Below are 12,819 nucleotides of genomic sequence, written 5' to 3' on the forward strand. Positions count from 1 at the left end.
GAACAACCAAAGAAACCAAGAAGATGACTTCACTCTGCCTCTCCGGTTATAATTACACATCTCATCAAACAGCAGTCTTTTCTATCGTCTTTTCCACTAGAAACCAGCCACTGGTTAGCAGTAGTGCAGAAGCATCTGGATTGGCTGGAATTTTGTTGGGCATTCCAAATTGCCAATAAAAAAGATGGAGAAAAAAACAAGTGATCCGTCTGACTGGGGACCATGCGTGCTAGCCCAGTCATGGCAAATGTAGCGCAATGTGCAGGAGTTCCCCCATCCCATGTAAAGCCATGTGTCGAATGGGTTGTCTGCATGCTTAAATTGCACGTGAGATAACATCAGGTGATGCACTTTCTGTTTTATGCCAGGGTACTGTAAATTTGGTTTTCTACTCTGGATTTCACCACCTCCTGGTTAGTAAAAATATTTATCTACACTTCTTTTTGAGTATCGTAGCACGTGGGGGGGGGGGTTTCATGCTGAAACAAACCACAATACTGCTTTTGGGTTGCAGACCAATACAATGAAGTGATTATTTTGGATGGCTATAGATAATCCATGCGAAAAAGGTAAAGAAACACTTATGATTAAAATGCAGAATTTCATTTCCCCTCATTTTTTAAAGAGCAAGCGTTTATCTCAATAGACTGCCAGCAATTAGCATATTCAAATCGTTAAAGCAGTGCAGCCAATGGCCTATCACTTGTTCCACTGCAGCTACAAGAGCATTTGAGTGCTGCCCACAAATACTGGATAAAGAGGACACTTAATTTATTTATATAGGACACTTAATTTATGCAGATACGTCTCACGCTGAATATATGCCAGAAGTGATTTAAAAAGGGGGGGGGGGGGTGGCTTATCCCTCCGTTAAGGCGCTGCTCTGTTTCTAAATGGGCCCCTCGGTCCTGTGTAAATCCCTGCTATGTCAATGTGCACTGGGGCTGGTATCCCTGCAGGGAGATGCATAATTGGTAGCAGTGTTGCCCAGGGTGAGGGCAGGTTCAGCTGGCCAGGACCCCCATCTAGCTGCTCACCAGTGACTCCCACTGGTCGACTGGGTTAGTGCAAGTACCCTGTTAGCAGCACAAGTGTCTAACTGGGAACTCAGAGCTAGTCCGACTGGCAAGCAGGGATGCGATAAGGAGCGACTGACACTGCATGCTTTGCACCTGCTCGTCTGCACTCTCCTGAATAGATAGCGGACGTTCCAGCAATGAACGCTGAAATAGGACTGGGCAGTCCAAATTGGCGAGAAAATGGAAAAGAACATTAAACGTTAAACACGCCACAAAAAATAATATTTTTTGGAAAAATAAAAACGGAGCCTTGTAGAAATGTCCTGAATATCGGCTTATTCTAAAAGCAAGCGAGCCCGTATAATTTTCCGGATGTCTAGACTCGATCATCTACACGGATAAATAAATCATCACGCCGTAAAAAGGCGAAGGAGAAACGGCCATGCAGAATACGGATGAAGAGGGCAAGTGCAGCATTTGCATTCAGCGCTGAGGGAATCTTCAAGAGCCCCAATAAAACTTTAATATTTTAAAAACCCCCACCGTTGGGGGGGGGGGGTGTTCATCAAAGGCAGAAAGTGAAGTAGTCGGCGAATGAAAGCGCGGACGCTTAGCGGGTCACGCGCGGTCCTGCAGGCCGCGGCGGTGTTTCAAACGGCGCTGAAGGCTCGATGCGGCCGGGCGGCGCGCCGGCGGAAAGGAAGTCATAAACGGAGCCGCGCCATCTGTCTCGCCCCGACACGGCGAGAGCGCGGGAGGCCGTCTGTCCGCCACGGGCGCCTCGCCGAAAATTATTACCCCGGCCCTGGATTAAGCCGCGGCCGTGCCCCGCACTCCACTGTGACGTGTGACACGGGCAGCCACGGAGGGGGACATATTACACTGCTATGAGAAAATCCACCACACGAACCACACGCGAACATGGGGACTTCCCTCCCCCGCAACTTCGTTTCTAACCAGCAAATAAACGGTTTATAAAATAAATAAAATAAAATAAAATAAAATAAAATAAAATAAAATAAACGTTTATAAAATAAGCGGCTCGGCTACACAAGGATGCGCAGCTGGACCACACGCACACCCACCCCCGTACCTGCACCATGCAAGCCCGAGGTCTACATCTGAGGTTTTGGCTCTCTGATCCGAGATTCTCAGAGGGCAAAAAGCATAGGATCTCGTGTGCAGCAAAATGCAGTCCAGCTAAATTGCAGCCTGGGGCTAATATTTTCGCCTAGCGAATTATGATTGCATCATTTTAAGCCGTTCTAGCTGAAATACACTGCAAAATACACCGCCATCAAAACCAGCATCAAACCTCAGCACACTGAATATACAGAAGAACAGATAAAAATCACTGTTCAGAGCCACAGAACATCAAATCAGATAAATGGCTGGGTGGCCATGTGCTACACTCGACGATTATACGAATCTATCTCTGTGGCCAGGGGTCTGATTGCCCGAAATTGACTTTTTATTTTTTAACTGTAGCACTCTCTCTGCTCTCTGAATACAGTGGAAAAATACACAGAAAGGGCAGACTGACTGCTCTCCTTTATGAAATGGTAAACAAACAAAAGTAATAAATGACACAACTGTATAAACTAGAAATCAGTACAGTGCTAAGAGTGTAATAGTAAGCCAGGTCTCTACAGTGCTCCCATTTTATCACCAGTTGCTCCTGAAAATTGATGTGCTAACTGGAAAAATAACTTGGGAGCACATCCACTAACTGGGATGAGTTAGTGTGCTCCCACATTTCTTCAGCATAGGAGCATATGTGCTCCGTGGGAAAAAAAGGTCAGGGCAAGGAGTTAGATTTGTAAACACTTCCCTTTTGACTGCTACAGAAATGGTCAGACAGTCAACAAGAATAGGCATCATAAAGGATTACACACCTTTCTGGAGCAATTTCACCTCTCCATTTTCCCTCTTAATTTCATTCATCACTTTGTGTTTCTTCTTCTCCCTTTCCTTCTCCTTTTCTTTGTCCTTCTCTTTCTCTTTGTCCTTCTCCTTCTCCTTTTTCTTCTCCTTGTCCTTGCTGTTGTGGTCTGAAACAGAAAAAAATAAAGAGGCGGAAACTAAGTATCATTTCAAGCAACATCATTCACAGTGCTGTCCAGGGAGGAGACTTGCACATTTACTTTTAAGAGGTCTAGCTGCCACAGTCGTGCAGGGATCTGTAATAAAAGGGCTTTTTATGCAATGCAACCTAATAAAACTAGCATTGAATGAGGAATCTAAGTGCGTATGGACAGCTAGTGCCCTCTCGAATGAGGAATCTAACAGGACAATCTTTTAGTTTGTTTCCTTAATCGAGAGGGCTCTAGCTGCCCATACGTACTCAGTTTCACTTCCAGGTTGTTAGCAAATATTTCTTTAAACAGTCATGAGGGTGGATCTGAAGCTCCAAATTAGCATTCGACAAACTGAGGTCACTCATCAGGAAGCGTCACAGAAACCAGTTGGCGCTTCACAGGCGTTGATTCAAGCAGCAAGGCGCTGAAGAGCCAACCAGCTCAGTGCACCTGACGGGCAGTTTGGACTTGTGACTTGTTCTGCAGTGGTCTCAGTGGTATCTACTCGGATGCACAGATCTGGTAACTACATTACACACTGTAGTGACGTGCAGCAAGGCTGCACGGCTCTCAAACTGCTGTCCATGAGAACCTCTCCGGTGGCCTGTTCACTGTTGATATTGCAAGACATGGATCAAACATCAAACAAAGAGAAGAGTGCAACCAATTGATGACTGCAGGTTAGTCTGTGGCAGGGCTGGGTAATAAAACATTCTTCATAATTATCATAATAAAATTCACCATGATCTCAAATTATTTTCAACCGTCACAATCCTGCACCCACTTGTCCGTGTTCCGCCATGTACAACATGCTTGCATGCAAAGAAATACAACTTGGACAGTCGATCATGTCGCAACAGGAACAGGCCAACGCAACAGCTAGTACACTGAGGAGCACACAGAATAACCACGCCTTCTGAGCAAGAGAGGCACCAAGACGGGCGAGCCGAGAGAGACAGCGACTACGAGAGAAACGCAGCCTCCAAGGACAAGGAAACTGTTGGGTGAGAATTACCGAAGGAGTGATTATGAAACAAAAAAAAAAACATAGCTATCTGCTCATGTGCAATAAAAAGCGTTGTGCTTTAATGCATCTCTGCACACTGATAAGCGCGTGTATTGAGTAACAGAGCTGGCAGCAGCCTAACGCAGTCAGGAGCCGCTAGTGTGTCTGCAGTCCTGCTGCTCCCCTTTCAGTGTTCCCTTGCTGATGCCTTTTATGACACTGCGAGCACCACCCCTGAGCTTGCTTAGAAATTAAAGTTCACCCAGTGTGTCCTTGTGCAGTTCCTGGTCAGCTGCTTTCAGTTTCGCTGCAAAAAGCGACACACTGGCTTCACTCTTTATGAAATTAACTTAAAGCGAATAATGTTTCAGAGAACGCAGGGTCACCATTTTTAAGAGCACCTACAGACCAGGTTGTTATTATTGTGCTGAATCTGGCTGTACTGCATATTTCAGAGAAAGACACATGCATGGAGGTTACAGCACGTCTGATTAATGGTTATCAATTCATAAAATGATCACAGCTACAACACGAGTCTATCTAAAATGATAAGGCTAGCATAATTCCACCTTTCCAACAAATGATTCAAATTAAACTGCATTTTGACTTAATTTCTACATTTCCAAACAGCCCCTATATATAACTAAGCATCAGCTTGTTTGTTTGGTTTAAAATAATGTTTAAATTCAGGCCTGTTGGTTCTGTTTAAGAGAATGTGGTTTGAAGGACAAATTGTTGGTTCTGTTTTTTTATTGTAGTATTTCAGGTCTCAAAAAGGTATCTTCCAAAATCTTCATGTAATGGTGTTTATTATTGCTTTCCCCCCTCACTGTACCTTAGCGCCCAGGTTACAATAACGAATGTAACCTTGTATGTAAACCAACGAAGTGGAAGCAGATGGTTTCTAAGGTGATTCTGAGGGTTAGGCCACACCGGATGGCACCACCTTGGCTCCGTGTCAAAACATTTTTTAAAGACTTTGCATTTAAACGTTCACCATTTCCTCAAAGATAGATGCCCATTCTTCTAAAGAATTGAATATTTTATGGGAGAATGCGGGTGGCAGAGCATCTAAATTATTTGATAACAGACTAGATGGCAGAGCCTTTATAAAAAACATTTTCAATAGCAACTTAATTGCAAATTACAATTTGAATGTGCAGTGAATCAATGGCGCTGCAGGGGGAAAAAACTTCCCTTTGGAGGGATTTCTAAGAAATGCAATTCAAATACAAAGCCAACTCAAGCTGTTAACCACATTTCAATCCAGGTGAACAAGGGAGCACATTTTCACATTAGTTCATAAAATAGAGGTAACATCAAAACTCTTACACCACAGAGGAGCAAGTGGCATTTTTTGGATTTTGGTTTTTATTTAAATTTTGTATTTTATTTTATGGGTGACCTTTTTATTTTTATTTTATGGATGACCATATTTGCATACCAATATAAAGGGGAGGGGTAGTAGCTGTTATACAGGTGTTCATGGTAATAAAAAATAAAAAACCCAGGGATCTGACGAAATGTGGACGGGAACATCTATAACCCCGTGTACATTACTGAATAACAAAAGGTCACCATGGAGGAGTTCCAAACAGAGGATGAAGTTTCACACATAGCCGGGCGCAGAAATATTGCTTTGAAATGCACTGTCTTTATGATTACGATATTCTATAGTCATTTTTATATGCTCTAAAAAGGACTGCCACAAAATCCCACCTATATCTGAAATGTGAATTTAAAAAGCACTTGGATACAGTGTTTACTGGGAGAAAAAAAAGCGAACGAGACTCCCCATGTAGTTGCTTGAATTGAGATGAAAAGCCCCATGTGTAAAATACAGATTACAGACGAAGCATAAATAAGGTTCCTTTCAAACAGCACATTGACATGCCAAAACCCTTTAACACATTTCTAGTTTAGCCACAGAATAGCCCTGATAAGCCATAAAGAGGTTGCTATGATTATAGACTTGGTCCATGCATACTAACATTGCACACTGGCTTAAGGTCTTAGATCTTGAATAGAGCATCAGGTGCTTATCAGTTACAAACGATCTTGGGAGCACCGATATGATGCCATTCAAATAATCAAATAAGGCAAAACTGCACCGAGTATCAGAACCCAATCTTACAAAGGGGAACAGCTAAACCAATTAAAAATGACTATTTCACACAACATCCAACTTGTTCTAGTAGCCATTTCTGGCATGCGGTCCCTGGAAAGACCCAACAGCAAAGATACGAGAGTGTGTGTTCTGGGTCAAATGAAAAAATATGACCAGAGTGTCGATGCAAACACACTTTTTGGAAGTTTTATTTAATCCATCTCAGACCTGCCAGAGCAAACAGCAAAGGCCCGATAAGAGGAAAGACGGAGCCGCCGTGGGCTTTATTAAAAACAGCACGCGTCCCAGAGCGCCGCTCTGCACTTTTCAGAAGCTCCGAGCAGGTCGGAACGAAAATGCCAAGCACGGTAAAAACCTGCAGTAATAATCACTGCCGCGTCCTCGGATGGCGACACATCATCCCATTTCTAAACTGCTGCAGTATCACAACCCAGACTTCAGCAGTTCTGTGGAAAGAAACGGCAGCCAAGTCACATGGCACGCTTCAACATACGAAGACCGTAAATAACCTACTGAATTGAATCTGCTCATTGTATAAATGCTGGGAATCCATTCTTATACTTTGCTAAAATATTACAAAAGCACCTAACCAGTGATTGCACACGTAGAGGCAAATCTATCCCCATCCTTCAATGCAAACTACATAGCTATTTATTATTATAATTAGCAATATGTTAGGGGTGTATGCATTTGGGATTTGTACATTGCTTCTTGGTTACCATAGTTAACTTGCACTGGTTGTTTTACTCGCCATATCTTTACATGCCGGGCTGGGAGTGTTGGTAGCACTACTGCTCATATTAATCAGAGGAGTGCATTACGCAGATGGTCCTATCCAGACAATCAGCTAAAAGAAAGTAATGTAGTTAGTGGTAGGTTACTTCACAGCTAACGTTAGCCAAGTAGGCAGATATTTTAGGGATTGGATTGTGGCGTGAAATAGGCAAGGCAAAAGATGATTCTGCCAAACCCTGTGATCTCTTACATTCCATTCAATCAACAGCAGAAGCAGTTGTTCTACATATTTTAAAACGTTGTCGTGCAAATTTAGCTTATGTTATTAAACCTAAAATAGCCCAAAGGTATGCCAATACAGCAGTGAAAAACGCCATTCACTGAACTGCAAAATAAACAAGAAGAACTCCTGTGTAATTATACCATCTCATTCTACAATATATCTGAGACTAAATATGGAATAAATATACAATCTTATCATTGGTTTGGCACATACAGATGTCCCTTTCAGGACTTTTACACCATTTTAACTCTTCTCAGTTAATTCAGGTTTGGTTGATAACCCTCATCCAGGAGAGGACAGTAGAAGCTTTCTAACGGTGTATAGCATCACATCTGATATTTTTTAACAACGATTGAGAGCCCAGCATGAATTGTTGCTTTAGCACAATGCTGCGCACTCAACCATAACGTTATGCAGTAATATACAAGCACTCATTGAGACACAATTATTTTTTTGCTTTGATTTTTGAAAGACTTTACTCATCAGCATGGCTAAAGCAAATTCTAGCCATGCTGACATGGATTTGGAGAGTGGATCAGAAGAGGAGGAAGCATGAATTCTAGCGAGGATACATATGAACATGCCGAAGATGTATTACTGCTTGTAACATTTAAATTATTAACGTTGTGTAATTTTTGATAGTTATACTCGCACTGGACACAATAGACAACTGTTTACCTCTGCTAATAATGCTCGGCACATTTGCATTAGGGGCTAGCTAACAGCTGTTAGTATTAGCATAGTGTGTTAGCGTAGAGACCTACTTTGTTAGAATTCATACCACTCACAATGAAACTGAGTGTTTTTCATGAGTTTTGCGCTATTTTCTAACGCAGGCATTTCACATACTGTAGTGTAAGTGTTCATAGGTGGCTCAGTCATGTGCTATGTTTGATACACTGGTTTTCCATGAAGCTCGAACATCGGCAACAATTTTCTGATGGTGGAATATTATTTTATTGTTATCTTATTGTACATAATGTGTGGTCTTGGTATCTCCTGGGCTATACTTGTCACTGAGGGCAAGAAAAATACTCATTCAAATTTACTGTGTGCTGATATGTGCTAGATGAATGTAAAATTTCCCTTGGGGTGATCATAAATAGTAACATTTGTAAAGTTTTGTCCCATCGCCATGCAACAAAAGATTCCATACTGTAGAATACAGAAAAACATACAAGAGTGATTGATTACATATTTATGTATGTGAACTACACTGTGTCAATGTTTTTAGCATACTTTTTCAATGTGATATCAATGTTTCATCTTAAACCAACACAAGAGGAAATATTAATGTGCTTTATAATGGACAAAAAGCATTTTATTCATTTTCGAAGAGGTTTTTGGAACCCAAGATACCTTAGACCCCTATACTAATAAAAAGATAGAAAAGTCAGAAAATGTAACCATGAGTTTCAAGCCAAAGCTGTTGATATGTAGTGAAATATGATTATGTAATGATTTACAGCAATGCATATTTACAGAATTTTCCTAGTCTCGGTGATGCTCACATCAGAGTTATAAATCCTTAGATGAACACTACCTAAATTGGCAAGGATTGGCCAGATTTGGCATCTGGGTGAAGGGGTTAATCGCCCCACAGTGTTGCATGGATGGCCATCACACCCTGGAACTGAATCTGCAATTGGTGATTGTGTGGCCTAGAGTGTGGGAGGTTTCAGGTGATTATGGATCACTGTTGGGTGCCAGTGGACTCCACGTAAAAGCCACATAGGAAAGATCTGTGCAAGCTTAGCTGCAGTCTGCGGTGTGAAAAGAAGCACCTGGTGGCACAACATGCTTCAGAGGAGAACCATGGATGTCTACACTCTCCCCAATCGGCAGTCGTGTCTGCAGCATGCAGACAATTGGCATTCCAAATGGTTAAGAAACAACATTGTGATTAATGCTATAGAAAACAAGAAGCAAGTGTTCATCACTGTCAGAAAATATTTGGTTAGCTAACTTGCTAGCTAGCCATAGCTAGCAGGACAGCAATTAATAATCACTTGTAGACAAGCTATAGAATGTCAGAAGATATTGTTTGCTTGCCAAAGCCTGAAATGGTACATTTAAAATAGTGTAATGGGCCACTTCCAGTAACGGGTATTTTCTGTAGTGGTGAGTGTAGCCTGTAGCAAGCAGGTGATAAGTTAATAGTACCGATTTTACATTAGGCTAGAGCTAGTTAATGAATGGCAGATAATAAAATGTAGCTGCAACACAATCCAGAATTCTACCAGGTACCAGAATTCAACCATAGTTAATATTTTCATTGTTTAAGTGCCAGTTTGGTATTCTTGAGTACATCGTGTTACGTCAATGGATAATGATTTTTTTAAATCTTTATTTTAGAAAAATACAAGTAAAGAGTTGCATAGAAGTTTATGAAGAAGTGTGGTATTTCCAACTTTAACAGTTGCAAGAGATATGCCTGAAATGAAATATTTATAATAATAACAACGTGTTTTTCAGTCATGAACAGTGCAAAGCCATGCATGATTTCTGCACAACTGTAATTTGCAATGGCCTTTAATATCAATTTCTGTCATTCTTTAACAATACATCAAGACAGATTTGCAGGGGATAAATTTCACTGTATGCAGGTGAGAATAAACGGGCCTTCACTAGAGGACAGAGTATGAGAAAGCACTGGAAATGTGTTTTGAGACCCCTGGAAGAATGCCCTGTAGAAACCCAAAGTGCACATTGTCTAAATGGATTGCACTACTGTAAACAGTAGTGCTTTTATTTTGAAAAACATGGGCAAATGATATTTTCCATATTGTCCACACCTATACATTTAAGAAAATTGAGACACAACAAATCACAAATATAAGCTTGATAGCATGCATAAAGGTGGCTACCCAAGCAAGTACCATCCATTTAACAATGTCCAATTCCTTACATACCTTACAAATGTGCCATCTTCCACAAGCTAAGCAAGAAAATTGTTATTGCTAAGGCAGCAACCTACATGAATCAGTGAACAACCAAAACCAAAATTGTAAATATAAGTTACCTTCAGTTTTCCAAGTAAAATATCAGAAAAGAAGCAGACCATCGCCACATAAATCTTAAAAGGCCTACATAAAAAATGCACTGCATAGGTTAGCTGGTATTATAATCAGCAACACCAAGAAATTAAATTGAATCTACCCACATCTAACCTGAAACCAGGCAGACTGGATGTAACAAGTGGGAAAATGTTGGAAAAATTGTGGGTCTTTGGTATGGCTAGATTTGAAAATGCTCCACTTAAAAATTACCATTTCCTTTTTAAAAAAATATGGACATTCAACAAGAAATCCAACAATACACATTAACTCCCTAAATTAAAGCCACTTAAAACACTTTCCTAAAACCTGAATCCGGATGAAGACGATTGGGTCACCAATTTGAATCGACAGACGACATCACGGGCGTCCGTCACGAGGTCCCCTGTAATGGCCCCCAGGAGGTCAGCGCGCTCACAGTATTTGTAGGCTACGGCAAAGGACAATTAGGAGGCACAAGGAACCTCAGAGATTAAACAATTATTTTTAACTAGAATAACAGGAATCTAAACAGGGTTGTTGACGTAGTTCCCTTACTTTCATTGGGTTAAACATAAATAGTCACTTTCCTAAGGAAGAGAACTAGGATTCTAACAGAAAGTTCCAATACCTGGCTGTAATTGCAGAGCCTACAGTGGGCATTACCTTGCCATGTTCCGGCGATATTATTTTGGGGGCGTGGTGGAAAACATTACTAAATGGCGGGCGATTGCTGTACACTGTAGAAATAGCATAGTTTCAGCACTCGCTTAAAACCAATGGCACATTAACTGCCAAATAACTCACCGCTACGCGCTCTACCTTCACCAACACATTTGTATACTTGTTTACAAAAACTAATAGCTACGCCATTAACTGGGCTAATGTAAATTTATTCATGATCCGGATTAAGAAGACAGCTACGCAGCATCAAATGAGCAATAACGTTGCAGTTAGCTTGCTGGCTAACTTAAATTGAATAACGAATGTTTTGTAAAATAAATATTGCACATGGTAACTAACTATGCAATCTAAATATTTTTAAAATGTATTGTAATTGCAAATGTAATTACAACACCTCATACAATTCCGACAAATGTAACACTGTCACACGTCATGTTAATACTACATATCGGCAAGCTAACGTTAGTTAGCCCAAGTTCCAAGTGCCACTCGCAGCCATTACAGCTCGCGAAGCATGCAGACAAGAAACAATAACCAAATCCTGAACTGGACAGCGTTCAAATACAGGCTTGCTTAGTTAGCTAAACTTAGCTACATACGGATGGTTAGTCACATATGCCATATTAGAACCTGCATTATTTGTATACTGATTTTGTTTGCAAATGTTTTATCACCGAGCAGCGAACATGCTGATCAGATACGATCTCAAAATGCTCATAAATGATACAGAAATCATTTATGCATATCGAAGTGTTCGTACTAGCATGCTAGCTAAAGCACAGCCTACTTCATGGCCCACATGCTCCTGTATTCCGCAACGAGTAGTTAGCATTAGCTAGCTAGCTAGAATGTGACGCAAAGCAACGTTAGCGACTGAGCTTGCGAACATTACGAACATTTCCTCGATCATGTAGTCGACCTCACATTTTCTTGACATTGATAAACTGGTATGACTAAACTAATCGGTGAGTATCCGTTAGCTACGCAGCCACAAATTACCACGTAGTTAGACACTAGCTCGCAGAAAACTCCAAAACATTATCGTTACCTTTCTGCACCAACTTCACCTCCCCATTTTCCTTCTTCAGCCCAGAACTGATAAGGCTGTTAACGTTACTTGTAGGAGGTGGTTTGTGTTTCTTCTTTTCCTTTTCTCGTTTCTCCTTGGGTTTTTTATACTTCGAGGGGGAGGCAAGGAAATCGCTTTGCTTGAAGACCTTGTGGAGAGGTGCCTGAACTGGCGCTGCGGGGTTGTTCGCCTTAATGGGACCGAAGCCCCATGTTGTCGGGCTGCCATAACTCTGCTTCTGGTGCTGCTTCTCCACTGCGCCGCCTCCTCCCCCTCCTCCGCCTTCTCCATTCAGTTTCTTGGGTTTAAGGCTCTTCTCCTCGTTTCGGACTTTCTTGGGTGGTGGAGGATGGTGGTCCCGGGAAGACTGCGGTCGGCTCTCCGACGTTCCTTTGGGTTCCTTGGGTTTTGGGAGCGGGCTTTTATCCGCTGCTGCGAAGTGAATGAAGCTCACTGACTCCGCCATCTTGGGGCTTTCTCTATTTACTCTCCCCGTCCGCGACTGCTGTTTGTGTAAGAGGCAGAGAAGGGGCGGGGCATAATGTCTATTGACAGGCAGTGAAGGGGCGTGGCATTATGCCTATTGACAGACAGAGAAGGTTGAAGGCGGGGTTTTCTCCTGATTGACAAGCGTGAATCCACTGTAGGAGGAGAAAAGGACTGGTGACAACGCGGGAAAAGATTAGTTAAAACACTGGACAGAAAAATCAGTGAAGACAAAATAGTAGTATATAACAGGAATTATTTGAAGGAAAGCAATTCTTGAGACATGAGCCTTCAAT

At 41.7% G+C, this 12,819-nt stretch overlaps 1 protein-coding gene across 1 annotated transcript in view; it reads right to left on the bottom strand.

Annotated features, from left to right (window-relative positions):
- Positions 1-12,568, bottom strand: part of LOC118232023 (lysine-specific demethylase RSBN1L-like) — a 49,522-nt gene extending 36,954 nt beyond the window's left edge. The window contains exons 1-2 of the mRNA XM_035426543.1: positions 12,017-12,568; positions 2,915-3,070 (exon numbers count right to left, since the gene is read on the bottom strand). Of these exons, the coding sequence (XP_035282434.1) occupies positions 2,915-3,070; positions 12,017-12,503 (643 nt within the window). The 5' untranslated portion in view covers positions 12,504-12,568. The remainder of the gene's footprint in view (positions 1-2,914; positions 3,071-12,016) is intronic.
- Positions 12,569-12,819: the final 251 nt, after the last annotated feature.

Source organism: Anguilla anguilla, chromosome 7 (assembly GCF_013347855.1).
Source record: "Anguilla anguilla isolate fAngAng1 chromosome 7, fAngAng1.pri, whole genome shotgun sequence".
NCBI classification, from domain to species: domain Eukaryota; kingdom Metazoa; phylum Chordata; class Actinopteri; order Anguilliformes; family Anguillidae; genus Anguilla; species Anguilla anguilla.